Genomic DNA, 14,596 nt, shown 5'->3' with positions numbered 1-14,596 from the left:
AACAAAGCCCTCCAGCAGCTCGGTGTCACCACTGACAGGGCTTCCATCTTCATTTTGTCTTTCTTGCGGGCGCCACAGCATAGTGCTCTGAAGAAACGGGACGTATATGCTATTCAGAGCGTATGCGCTGGTGACATCACCGCCTGCCGCATATTAAAGTGGAGGTTCCACCTGAAATTTTTTTTTTACACCAGAAATCTAAAAAAAATGGAAAAACATTTTTTTACTTGCCCTAAATAGCTGTTGCTATGCGGAAGTGCCGAATCTGCCTCTTCGTCCTCCGGCAGATTCTCTTCCTCCTCCTACACTCGATGTATTCTTGTGAATGGGGCGCGCTGCATTATGGGAACTGTGTGTCCCAGAAAGCAGCCGGCCCATTCACAAAGCGCCGCGCTGCTCGCGCATGCGCAGTAGGAAACGGGCAGTGAAGCCATACGGCTTCACTGCCTGTTTCCCTTACTGTGGATGGCGGTGCTTGGAGCTGCCAGGATCGAGGATCGGCCTCGGCAGGGGCCGACATTGCTGGCGGCTAGGACAGGTAAGTGTCCTTTTTAAAAGTCAGCAGCTCCAGTGTTGGTAGCTGCTGACTTTTTTTTTTTTGTAATGGAACATCCGCTTTAAATGATTTCCTAAACGGTGCATGTTTAGGAGATGCTCATTTAACCTACAGGTAAGCTTCATTATAAGCTTACCTGTTGGTAAAAATAAAGAAACGTTTACTTCCACTTTAGGCGCACAAGTGTCATTTGTCTGCCTTGTTCTTCTGCTATCAGCACGAATAATTTCTGACAAGTTTTACCTAAACCAAGAGAAAAAGGGTGACCGGGAGGGAGCTCCAGCTGATTGACAGCCTCAGCTTTGTTTCTGTGTGCTGTGTAAAAGGGGGTGTTTCCCTTCCCTCCAATCAGCTCTGAGTTCTCCTCACTGAGCTCTGTGTAATTTTGCTTTCCGCCCCCTTTGTTTAAACCGCTTAGACAAGCTTTATAAACTCTGGAATTTGATCGGCTGTAGAGAAGAGAAGACTTCAGATTCAGGTATCCCCTTGATGTAGGAGGATTTTTCATCTCTACACCGGAGGCCAGTCACTTCACTGAGTATATGTAAGCATTTACAACCACTTTAACTGACATCTGAAGATCACAGTTCATCCCCTTGATCTGCAGATGAAAGAAATAGACCACGCACCGCACACTCTGATTATTTGAAGCCAAAAATAGCTGTGAATTTTGGGGGGAGGAGGACAAGACACAATCTGTAAACAATTATGGCATATTTTTAACCACTTTAGGACCGCCGCACGACTATATACGTCGACAAAATGGCACAGCTGGGCACATGGACTTATATCTATAAGGTCCTCTTTAAGAGCCCAGCCGTAGGTCGCGAGTGCGCCGACGCGCTCGAGACCCGTTGACCCGATCGCCCCGGGTGTCCCGTGATCGGGTCACAGGAGCTGAAGAATGGGGAGAGGTGAGTGTAAACAAACCTTCCCCGTTATCTGTGGCAATGTCAGTGATCGTCTGTTCCCAGATATAGGGAACAACGATCACTGACTTCACACGTCCAGCCCCTCCCCCCCCCCCCCCACGGTCAAACACACATGAGGTCACACTTAACCCCTACAGCGCCCCCTAGTGGTTAATCCATTCACTGCCATTTTCACAGTAAGCAGTGCATTTTTATAGCACTTTTCGCTGTGAAAATTACAATGGTCCCAAAAGTGTCCTATGTCCGCCATAATGTTGCAGTCACGAAAACAAACGCTGATCGCCACCATTAGTAGTGAAAAAAAATATTAATAAAAATGCCATAAAACTATCCCCTATTTTGTAAACGCGATACATTTTGCGCAAACCAATCGATAAACCCTTATTGCGATTTTTTTTTTTATTTTATTTTTTACCAAAAATAGGTAGAATACGTATTGGCCTAAACTGAGGGAAAAATGTTTTTAGATATTTTTTGGAGATATCTATTATAGCAAAAAGTAAAAAATATTGTTTTTTTTTCTCTTCAAAATTGTCGCTCTATTTTTGTTTATAGCGCAAAAAATAAAAACAACAGAGGTGATCAAATACCAAAAGAAAGTTCTCTTTGTGAGAAAAAAAGGTTGCCAATTTTGTTTGGCAGCCACGTTGCACTACCACACAATTGTCAGTTAAAGCGGCACAGTGCCAAATCACAAAAAGGGGCAAGGTCCTTAACCTGCATATTGGTCCGGGTCTTAACCGTTTAAAGGGCATGTGTCTTAAAGGGGGTTGTAAAGGTTTTTTTTTTTTATTTTTTTAAATGGGTTACTTTAAGCTAGTGCATTGTTAGTTCACTTATCTTTTCCTTCGATTTCCTTTCTAAATGTTTTTTTTTCTTTTGTCTGAATTTCTCACTTCCTGTTCCTCCTCAGTAAGGTGTTTAGTAAACTATTCTAAATGACTTTCCACCGCTCGGATGATGGTGGAAAGCTTACTAAGGAGAAACAGGAAGTGAGAAATTCAAACAAAGAAAAAAAACATTTAGAAGGGAAATCGAAGGAAAAGGTAAGTAAACCAACAATGCACTAGCTTAAAGTAACCCATTTAAAAAATAAAAAAAAGCTTAAAGGAACCAATTTAGAAAATAAGACAAACCTTTACAACCCCTTTAAACTAGGTAAAGCAAACCTGTTCATATCTGTAAATTTATTTGACCCATTTTATACCACTCTCAACACCTGCTTCATTACTTTTGAAGCCTGGCAGAGTTGAGTCTACGCATTTCAGTTTTTTTTTTGCAGTTCCGAAAATACCTGTTTGCATGAATTTTTATTTTTATAGTGTGTGTGTGTGTGTGTGTGTGTGTGTGTGTGTGTATGACCAGGATATTTTTTGGGATACGGCACTGTATCACTTTTAATTGATAATTGCGCCGTCGTAAGACGCTGTACCAAACACATTTTTTATTTTTTGTGCAGTAAACAAAAAAAAATAAAGAGCCACAATTTGAGAAAAAAGACCAATATTTTTTACTTTTACTATAATCACTGGGTATATGTAAAGGGTTTACATCCACTTTAAGAAACTGTTACGAGCATGTGATAACTTTGTGCGATAAAACCTTTGGTCTCGAGGCATTTTGGAGCATATGGAAAATGGGGGTGTACCAATTCCACAGCCTCCCCCGGGCCCTAATTGCATGCTACAATTGTAAATAATAAAATGGCATATTGGGCAAGGCAAACTTGCGTTATAGATCTGGGAATGACTGTAGTCTCCCATCTTGAAAAATGTGCGACAATTGGGTTGCTTCCAGGGTGCGCCATCTAGGCCCCTTCTGGAGTTTGGCCAGTTTGGCAAAAGTTTTATTACCCCAGATCGGGACTACGTATAGCAAACCCCGTCACTCGGCTCCATACCACACAGGGAGAATTGCCTCCACCACTGCCAGCGGTCTGGTAAGCAGAGGAGGGCAGTGGTGTAACGTGAGTTGTCAGCATCCGGGGTAAGGCAAGTCATTTGTGCCCCCCTTGACCCGCAGACTTTTCTATTTTCAGCTAGCGTCATTTTTGGTCACATGGATCCCCTGTGGGGAGATATAACTTTTGGGGATATTTATTATAGCAAAAAGTAATAAAATGTTTTTTTCTAAATTGTCACACTTTTTTTATTTATAGCGCATAAAATAAAAACTGCAGAGGTGATTAAATACCACAAAAAGAAGGCTCTATTTGTGGGGAAAAAAGGACGCAAATTTAGTTTGGGTGCAATTATCAGTTAAGGCGATGCAGTGCCAAACTGTAAAAAGTGCTCTTGTCTGGAAGGGGGTAAAATCTTCCGGGACTGAAGAGGTTATAAAAACACGCTATACATTGCATAAATGCAAACTAGTGACGTGGGCAAGACTGGGATTTGTACTTGAAATGCATTTTAGAGGAAGAATTATACAGTGAAAATGTATGAATAGGTCAAAAGACGAAATTTTTTTTGCAGGGACACATTTTGATTCATATTTTCTCCCACTGTATTTTTATATTTTTTTTATTTATGTGGTGCTTATTTTGAACACAAAAAAATATTGCCCGTCTGCTGTTTTGGTTCTGGCATATGTATTGTGCTAGACTTTTATTGATTGTCAGTTAGGATCAGGTGAAGATTATTCTAATATGCCTTGGGGTTTCCATGCGTTGACATATCATTTGTGACATCCAGTAAAATTTGCATCATTCAGGGGAGCTGTAAAGAATAAAAAAGGAGGGGGGGGCACAATGTTGCCTTTTTTAAATCAAGTTATTTACAAGTCATCCATCGCAAATTCAAATTTAATATAAATTGTATTCATTTTAGGGCTCATTCACACGTGTGCGGAGCCATTCACTGTGAAAGGAGTGTATCTCTGTGCCTGGGAATGACAGGGTTGTGTAGAGCCCCCTGTGCAAATTAATGAGACACTGGAAAATGCACATCACAAGTGTTGTGTGCAGGGACAAATGAGTGTCCCTGTGCAAACTGTGCATCCAAGTGTACAGTCATGTACACAAGTGAATGCTTGGATGTGTGGTTACTAGTGTTTGCAAAAACTTCACTCCCTGATGCACAGAGGTGCTCGCTTTTTCATTGTGTGTACGGCTCTGTCCCTGTGAAAGAGATTTAAAAAAAAATGAGGATCTATGTAGTCATTTCATTCCATTGGTCAGCACAACTGCTGGTTTATTGCATGGATACAAACTACAATATATGGTAATTTTATAGAGGTTTTAAAATTGCTCCTCAGTATTTAAGGTTGCAACCACCCTGCGTGTTTACTACAGTTTCCAAATATTTACACTAATGGATTTAGGAATTTTTTTTTTTTTTTTTTGTGTGTATGTGTGTTTTTTTTTTTATTATTTTTTTTTTTTCCTTTGCAGGGCACAGCTTAGGATATGGCTTTGTGAATTACTTAAATGCTAAAGACGCAGAAAGAGCAATAAACACACTTAATGGATTGAGACTGCAATCAAAAACCATAAAGGTGAATATGTGCCTTAAACTAGATTTGGGGTTGAAATGTTCCGCTACTTTTTCTGTTTTCAGATTGTGCTAAAGAGCTTCTTGGCTTATTTTCTGCATCCAAGATATACAGTAGTTAGTTCACCATTTAAAAAAAAATATAAAAGGTAAACAAACGCTAAATATCCTCCATACCCCCCCCCCCCACCTGTCCCTGCTGGTGTCCATGCAGCATGTGCTGCAGTCCAGGGATTTGAGATTTCCTCTCTCCTTTCTGTGGGGCTTCTGGGACAGGTTACAGTAATTCTGATTAGTCAGCACAGGTACAGAGCATTGTTCTGATCTTTGTCTGATCTCAAATAAATACATGAACCGCTACACAGGATGCGTGGGCGCTGACAGCTCATCTCCCACAGAGATAAGAACAGTTAGGACAGGGGCAGTGAAGAATGGTGTACAGTGTTCATCTTTTAATCATTTTTCCTGTGTGTCTCCCTGAGAGCTGCAGGTGGGGAGGAGGGGGAGTCAAAAATGTATTTTCATTATACTGTCACCAGTTAGTATCCCTCATCACTGCAACGCCAGTCATGTGTTGCTGCTGTACTGCACTGGTGACAAAAAAAAACTTTTAATTTCTTAATTAATGATGACCCCCCCATGAGGTATCGCTGCAGTCGTTGGAGCGAGAGCACCAAATCTAGTACTATAACCCCTCTAACTCAAAACTGGTAACCTGTAGACATTTTTAAACGTCGCTTAACCACTTTAGCCCCGGGCCTGTTTTTCAGATTCGGTGTTTACGACACTAAAACATTTTTTTTTGCTAGAAAATTACTTAAAACCCCCAAACATATTATATATATATATATATATATATATATATTATTTTTTTTTCTAACACCCTAGAGAATAAAATGGCAGTCATTGCAATACTTTTTGTCACACCGTATTTGCGCAGCGGTCTTACAAGTGCACTTTTTTTTTTGGAAAAAATTCACTTTTTTTAAATAAAAAAATAAGACAACAATAAATTTGGCCCAATTTTTTTATATAGTGTGAAAGATAATGTTACGCCGAGTAAAATGATACCCAACATGTCACGCTTAAAAATTGCGCCCGCTCGTGGCATGGCGTCAAACTTCTACCCATAAAAATCTCGATAGGCGACGTTTAAAAAATTCTACAGGTTGCATTTTTTGAGTTAGAGTAGGCCTAAGGCTAAAATTATTGCTCTCGCTCTAACGATCGCGGCGATACCTCAGTTGTGTGGTTTGAACACCGTTTTCATATGCGGGCGCTACTCGCGTATACGTTCGCTTCTACGCGCGAACCTGTCGGGACGGGCGCTTTAAAAATTTTTTGGGGGGTTTTTTATTTATTTATTTTTATTTATTTTACAATTTTTAACACTGAAATTAAAAAAAATAAAAAAATTATCACTTTTATTCCTATTACAAGGAATGTAAACATCCCTTATAATAGAAAAAAGCATGACGGGTCCTCTTAAATATGAGATCTGGGGTCAAAAAGACCTCAGATCTCATATTTAGGCTTAAATGCAAAAAAAAAAAAATTGGAAATGTCATTTTTTCAAATGACAAAAAAAAAAAATTTTGCTTTAAGACGCTGGGCGGGACTGACGTTTTGACGTCACTTCCGCCCAGCAGAGCTATGGGGACGGGTGAAGGAGATTTTTCCTTCAGTCTCGTCCCCAGTCACCAGCCGAACGGTACCGATCGCCCCCACCGCTACCGACGGCTACGGTAAGCGGCGGAGGGGGGGGGGCCCTCTCCCGCCACCGATAACGGCGATCTCGCGGCGAATCCGCCGCGGAGACCGCCGTTATCGTGTACCGGACCGCCCACTGAAGAGATGAATATCTCGATTGTGGCAGCAGCTGCTGCCGTTACCGAGATATTCATCTTTAAAGTGATGACGTATAACGACGGTGGGCGGTCGGTAACTAGTTAAGGAGATTTTTAGGGTCAAAGTTTGTCACCATTCTACGAGTGGGCACAACTTTGAAGCATTAAATGTAGGGTATTAATTTACTCTGCGTAACATCTTTAAAAATATAGAGGCCAACTTTATGGTAATAAATATCCTAATTTCTTCTGAGAAATGCTCACTTCCTGTTCTTCTGTCTGTAACTCACCACCGTAATGCGAGGCTTTCTTCCTGGTGTGGAGAAAGCCTCTTGAGGGGGGAGGGGGCGCGCTATACCACCACTGTGCGCCTCCCGCCCTAGTGTGAAAGGGGCCTTAAGGTAAAAAAACAGACTATCAAATAAGTTGCAAGCCAGCTAACTCCGTAAATATAACAAAGGAAGCTGCCAATACTCAATTATGTTCCCACATAATATAAATGAAAGTACCGTAAGTAAAGTTGTGGCGCTACCTTTTAAAGCAAAACAAAAATAATCACTCAATTTGTAAAAAGTATAACTTGCTATACCAAAAATAATGTATCCAAGATAAATATATAATAAAGCAAATCAGTGGGTAATCATGAACAAAACATGTAAATAATGGAAACGCTGCTGAGTATTGAGCCCAGATCACTGATGCTGTAAAAGCAAAAAATGGTCTAATATTCAAATGAAACAAACTTAAAAAATTCTAAATATACAGTGTGTCAAAAGTACATAAATGTAAGTTGATTTAATACACCATTTGTCTGTACATGGGTACATTTGCACATATTTCTGTATTTTTTTTTTTTGCTAGCCATCTATCCAGTACTCCTTCCGTTATTTGTATTCATTGTTCTCAATTAATTTTAACCGTATATGTACACTATATATGTGTACTTCTTTTTTTTTTTTTCTTTTTTTTACAAGAATTATTTTTCGATATGTAAAAATATTGTCCTTTTATTATCCGTCATCAATTCCTTATTTTATCCATCTCCACTGTCCATCTGTACATGAGTATTAGGTTTGCACATTAATGAATATGTACACAAGCATTTATACACAATTTCCTTTTTTGGCTTTACAATTTGTCCATCTGTACAAGATTACACATGTATACCAACTGCTGTATTTTTGGGCAAGTACTAATCATACACGCTTCCGTCCTTTTTTTTTTTTTCTTTCTTTTTTTTGTGTTCCTTGTGTTTCTGCCCTACCTGTAGTAATTTTCAAATTTTTGGCATTTTCAGTAAAGCGTAAGTTTAATTTCACAGAGTGACTTCCTGATTGTGTTTTACAGCAGTTCTCAGTGATCTGTCTCCTCCCCCCTGCCCTTATATGTGCTCCATCCAAACCTCCTACATGGTTGACAAAAGAGCAGTCCTTGTTGCCCTGAAAAGTTACCGTATTAATCGGCATATAACACGCACTTTTCCCCCCCTGAAAATCACAGGTGCGTCTTATACGCTAACAGCGTACCTCGGAGGGCAAGGAGGGGGACGAGTGCCGCCAGAATCCACTTGCCCCCATCTCCTGTTTACTAGGCTCTTATCTAACTGCTCTCGGTCGGCTCTCACGTCTCACAAACATACAGTCCCGCCACTCGAATTGGACCAGTGTATCACAGGAGCTGGTCCAATTCCGATGGCTGAAGCAGGACTGTGTGCGTTGGAAAACCAAGTAAACAGGAGATGATGGTTCTGTGATTTCCTGAAGTTCAGGCTTGAAAAGGTAAAAAAAAAGAAAAAAAAGCACTGATCGAGCTGCATTGGGGACATTGATCAGGCTGCAGATGGACATTCATGGGCACTGACCCTTAATTTGCTTCAAAGTTGTTTATTTAAAATTTTGTTTTCCGGAAACCTCCCTCTTAAAATTAGGGTGCGTGTTATATGCCGATAAATATGGTATATAGTTTACATGGTTTGGGGGGAAAAAAGACATGGGTCCATCCAGTATGTGTGTTTATGCAAGTGTGATTTACTCTTTAACAATTCCCATAGATAGCCCTGTATATTCTGCCCGAGGAAGACCTATAAAAGGTGCGTGTGTGCGTTTTTTTTTCCTTGAAGCCGTTGACACTATCGCCTAGTACCAATTCCTTGAGGTATGGAGTTACACATTTGAACTTCTCTAACGGCTCTAAAAGAACTCTTTCCTCAATTTAAGCTATATGCCCTCATTGTAAAATTTCTAAGCCGTCACTGTTCCGTTTCTTTTGGCTGTTCTCTCCAGTATCAACCTTCTGGGACAAAGTTATCGGCTTCATTTACGGTGTCACCGGGCAGCTTATTCCCAAGACTCCTCTCTTATTACGGTTTAGATATAATGCACCTGGACACGCACACATCCTGGTGAACATGGTGTTTTTGTTTTTCAATGGAGGTTTTTATCCCACTATATTCTTGGCTGTGTACTTGTGCATGCACATAAATATTTGTGTATGTTTTTTTCCGTTAGGTGTCCTTTGCCCGTCCAAGCTCAGAAAATATTAAGGATGCAAATTTATATATCAGCGGTCTCCCAAGGACAATCACACAGAAAGATGTTGAAGATATGTTTTCAGGATTTGGGCGTATCATCAATTCTCGAGTGCTTGTTGATCAGGCTACTGGTGAGTAGATTTAATTTTTCTGCCGATGTCTGTTGAAAAACATTTGTGTAACTGAATAACTAAACTACTTAAAAACATTACTTTTTTTTTTTTTAATAAACTGAAACGCCTTTCTAAGTAATGTGCATGCATTAGGCTCGCATGGTATGGTAGTGTTTGCTACCCTCCTAAAAAGCCATCTAAGGCGGATCGCTTTTCAGAGGAGAGTACAAGTAGGTTAGCAGGCATTTAGGCGATACTGCTGCCTTTTTGATGCCAGTGCTTTTTGCCTTTATATTTACTTTTGCATTGCTGTGTTTTATATTGCGGGACTGTTCTGCAACTGTGAGCCAAGCATTTAAGAATTGTGGTGGTAGTGTGGCTCCTTTCTCTTAAGCAGTGCTGCCTGTCAAACTCATGTTTTGTAGTACTAAAATTGCCTTACCACGATACAAAGCATTGCAGGAGCGATGGTGTGTACTTGTCTTTGAGCAGTACTGTTATCTGCTTGTGGGTTGGTAGTCAGGGCCAGTAAAAATGTGTGCCTCTGTTAAAGGGAGATCACTCTGGGAGATGTGCACTGTTTTGGCTTATACCCCACATAAATAAAACAGTTACAACTTGTAAATTTTGTAATTGCACATCACAAGACAGAGGAGTTAATATTCATGGCTACTTGGGTGCTATGCTGCCACCTTCAGATAAATGGCCAAAAAGGCCCACGTATAACCCCTCAAACCAAACTTCATTTTTTTTTTGTTTGTGTATGAAAGGTGATGGATGCTTCCCCGAGTCTCTCAGATCTCCTAAGATTAGGCTGGGGGGGAAGAGGGACAAAACAAAAACATGTAAAAGAAAAAAAAATATATATATATATAATCTCTATCTATATATGCCTCACACATATATTTATTTTTTGGGGGATATTCATTATAGTAAAAAATATATCATTTTTTTTTTCAAAATCTTTGCTCTATTTTTGTTTAAAAAAAAAACAAAACGCAGAGGTGATCAAATACCACCAAAAGAAATATCTATTTGTGGGGAAAAAAAAAGGACGTCAATTTGTTTGGGAGCCACGTCGCATGACCTCGCAATTGTCAGTTAAAACGATGCAGTGCTGAATCGCAAAAAGTGGTCCTGTCATTTGGCAGTCTAATCCTCCGGGGCTGAAGTGGTTAAAAAAAACTTTTTTCAGTACTATAACATTTTTCTGATTACTGTGTAAATGTCACTGGCAGGGAAGGGGTTAGCACTAGGTGGCGATGAAGGGGTTAACTGTGTGTTCTGTGTGGGGATGTGAGTGATTAGGAGAGAAGCCATATCGTTTTCTCTTCCGTTCATGGACGGACACAGCAGCCTTTGACCTTAGGGTTATATCCGCTTCCTTCCAGGAGAGTTAGGCAGAAATACAGCACTTAAAGTGTTAACTTTTCTTCAGTGCAGCTCCTCCCAGGGGGCGTGGTTCCCCGGGTATAACCCACACCCTGCTCTACCAGCCTCAGTTTTTCTCTGCCTAACGTCAGGAGAGGACAGGCCCTCTAGAGTCCTGTGCTCTGGGGATTTTTTTTCCCGCTTTTTATTGTTTTGTTCCTGCATTTAGGATATAACAAGATTCTTCTATCAACTGCCGACTGGGTGACAGGCTGGGTCTTGACTCTTGTAGTCCCCCCATGTTTGGCCATCGAGTGTGTGCCGGCCCTCAGCTCAGCTTTGGGTCGTCCACGACAGGCCCCATTGCTCCAGGGGCGGCCGGGGAACTTCGTGTTCCAGGGCACACATATGACCGCTCTCTATGGCTTTGTCACAGCGTGTCTGGCCGACAGCCATGCCGTTAGTGGACGTTGGTTCTGTCTGGGATACCTCCAGCCGGTGGTCGCAGGACGGGTAAGTAGTGGCCCCTTGCTCAGGTAGGGTGGTATGGCTGGAATTTTCCCCTGGGAGGTCGACTGAGGGTTCGCCCTGCTTTCCTCTCATTTCCTCTCCCTCCTTCCCCGTTTGGGTAGCGGCTGTGAGGGGGGGGGGCCTTCTGGGGTCTCTTTATTACCACGGGACCGGTGTGTATAGCGGGGGCTGTGTGTGTTTTACATACAGGTTTGTGTGTGCTGCGCTGTGTACTGGGTGCTGTGTCACTATGGGTATTTTTCCTGTAGTCCTATGGTGTTTTTTCCTCATACGGCGGCCATCTTGGATTTCTATTGGCCTTGTGCGATCGTTTTAGCGCTGCAAAAAGACCGCAAATCTCCCCGAGGTGACAGACGCAGCGCAGCCGGTTTTAGTGCGCACCTCAGCTCTTTCTCAGCTCACGCTGCACCGGGTGGGGTGGTGAGTTCCCTGGGTGTCTCTACCTCTGTTGTAGCAGCCAGGAGGTGACCGGTGGGTTGTTCTGCCTTGCAGTTCAGGGTGACAGCGGTGGGGCATTATGGAGCCTGAACCAGGTACTTCTGCAATGCATGAGTTAACCCTTGGTGCCCCTCCCCCTGCCACGTCTGTTGAGGCAATGTCGGCTGTCCTGGAGACGTTTCTCGCCAGTTTTGAAGCGGCTAGTGGCCAGAAGGGGGGTAAAAAGCGCCCCCTCCCTGAGCCTGCTTCTGGGGATGTCTCTGACATGGAATCAGGCCCTGCTATTGCTTCTGCCTCTGGTTCTGTAATGTCAGATGATGCAGGCTTAACCCACGCGGACAGTGACGATGGCTCTGCTTCAGGGTCAGTTGCTGATGAGGAATTTTTTGCACCGCAAAAGTTTTTTCTTGTGTTCCTTATTTGGACAAATTGTTCAAGGAATGGGATACGCCACAAAAAGTTTTTGCTGGTCCAAAAAACTTTGCAACCCGTTATCCCTTTGAGGAGGACTTTTTGAAAAAGTGGGTCTCTCCTCCGTCTGTGGACCCTCCCGTGTCCAGATTGAGCAAGGCCACCACGTTTCCTGTGGAAGGGGCACCTGCATTTAAGGACCCTGCTGATAGGAGAGTGGAGGCTGTGGCCCGCTCCCTCTTCACTGTAGTGGGTTCGGCTGTGAGGCCGGTTTTGGCCGGGACTCTGACCGAAAGGGCGAAGCTTCTGCTGCAGGAGCTGGAGGAACAGGATGCTTCCGAGACCTGTAAGGACCTGGCTGAACAATTGGTTCAGGGTCTGAAGTTCGTCTGTGAGTCGGTCCTGGATACGCTCCCCTTGCTTTACAGGGCTTCCGCCTATGCGGTGGTATTGCGCCGTCTTGTGTGGCTGAAATGCTGGTCTGCGGAACAGTCCTCAAAGGCCTTGGTGGATTCGCTTTTTAAGGGTGAGCGACTTTTTGGGGCATCCCTGGATGAGATCATTAAGGAAGCCACAGGTGGTAAGAGCACGTTGCTCCCACAGTCTGGGAAGGGCAAGGAGCCTCGCCGTAAGCAAGGGCCCTCCTTTACTGCTCCCAAGCGTTTTTTTTTGCATGCGCCCAGCGCGGCGGGAAAAGGTCCACAAGGTGCTAAGGCCCCCCGCTGTGGGGCAGAAGCGCACCTGGTACCGCAAGCCCAACAAGCCTGCTTCCGCATGAAGGTCTGCCCCCATCTGGGTCTCGGGTGGGGGGGCCGGCTTCGCGAATTCGCGGCTCGGTGGAGGTCTCTTCTTTCCGACCGTTGGGTTTGCGAAGTAGTTTCCTCGGGGGACAAGATAGTTTTTCTCTCTTGTCCGCCAAACAGATTCTTTTCTTCCAGATCGCCGGCAGGCTCTGGCGGGGGCTGTCCAGGATCTACTGGGCAGGGGAGTGATTGTGCCAGTTCCCTCGCAGGAACGGTTTCAGGGGTTTTACTCCAATCTGTTCTTGGTCCCCAAGAAGGAAGGGGTCCGTCCAATCCTGGACCTCAAGGTCCTCAATTGTTTTGTCAAAGTGCAAAAATTCAGGATGGAGACGATTCGCTCGGTGGTAGCGGCACTCCATCAGGGGTCTTTCTGGCGTCCTTGGATATCATGGACGCGTACCTACATGTTCCCATATGCATAAAGCATCAGATTTCTGCGCTTTGCGATCGGGGAGGACCACTTTCAATTTGTGGCCCTCCCGTTCGGCCTGGCCTCGGCACCGCGGGTTTTCACAAAGGTGCTCGCCCCGATACTAGCCCTGCTGAGGCAGCGAGGGATCGATATCGTGGGATATCTGGATGACCTTCTCTGCGAGCTTCCTCAGGCTCAGAATTAGAAGAGGACGTGTCTATCACGTGTCACTCTCCAAGAGTTCGGCTGGCTTCTGAATATCCAGAAGTCAGTGTTAGTTCTGTCCCAGATACTGGAATACCTGGGACTAGTCCTGGATTCCGCGGAGGCGAGAGTTTTTTTTCTCCCGACGTAGAAACTAAAGACCCTGCAATCTGCAGCAAAGCAGTTGTCGACCCAGAAGTGGTCGTCTCTTCGATTCTGCATGAGAGTTCTGGGTCTGATAGTGGCCTCTTTCGAGGCGGTCCCGTATGCCCAATTCCACACCAGGGAGCTACAGAAGGAAATTCTGTCACGTTGGGACAATCTTCCGTCTTCCCTGGATTACCAGATTCAGTTGAGCCATCTGGTCAAGTTTTCCCTGGTGTGGTGGCTGATGTCTCCGTTGCTTCGCACCGGGAAGTCTTTTCTACCGTGCCGCTGGACAGTGGTCACGACGGATGCCAGCCTCTCCGGTTGGGGGGGGGGGGCATTTGGGGCACCCAGTCAGTCCAGGGGCGTTGGACTCAGGAGGAGTCCTGTCTACCGATCAATATTCTGGAGCTCCGAGCTTTGGTGGGCCGAAAGGTCCGTTCCAGCTCTATCGGGCGTGTACATTCCGGGAGTACAGAATTGGCAAGCCGACTTCCTAAGTCGCACAACCCTGGACCAAGGAGAGTGGTCTCTACACCCGGAGGTGTTTCTGAGTCTGTGCCGAAAGTGGGGCACTCCGGACCTGGACCTCCTAGCGTCCGGTCTCAATTGGAAGGTGCCACAGTTCGTGGCCAGGTCAAGGGACCAGTGGGCGGACGTATCGGACGGGTTGGTAGCACCTTGGGGTCACTATCGCCTAATCTACGCCTTCCCTCCTCTGAAGCTTCTTCCTCGCCTGCTGCGCAGGGTGAAAGCCGAAGGGATTCCAACAATCCTTATCGCCCCAGATTGGCTGCGCGGCTCCTGGTA

At 44.1% G+C, this 14,596-nt stretch overlaps 1 protein-coding gene across 4 annotated transcripts in view; it reads left to right on the top strand.

The window, feature by feature from the left end:
* ELAVL1 (ELAV like RNA binding protein 1) overlaps positions 1-14,596 on the top strand; it is a 172,567-nt gene that overhangs the window by 29,812 nt on the left and 128,159 nt on the right. For all 4 annotated transcript variants that reach the window (XM_040322498.1, XM_040322499.1, XM_040322496.1 and 1 more), the window contains 2 exons: positions 4,880-4,983; positions 9,334-9,487. In XM_040322498.1, coding sequence (XP_040178432.1) covers positions 4,880-4,983; positions 9,334-9,487 — 258 coding nt within the window. The remainder of the gene's footprint in view (positions 1-4,879; positions 4,984-9,333; positions 9,488-14,596) is intronic.

Source organism: Rana temporaria, chromosome 1 (assembly GCF_905171775.1).
Source record: "Rana temporaria chromosome 1, aRanTem1.1, whole genome shotgun sequence".
NCBI lineage: Eukaryota > Metazoa > Chordata > Amphibia > Anura > Ranidae > Rana > Rana temporaria.
Note: the sequence above shows the minus strand (reverse complement) of the source record. Positions and strands in the feature narration are given on the sequence as shown.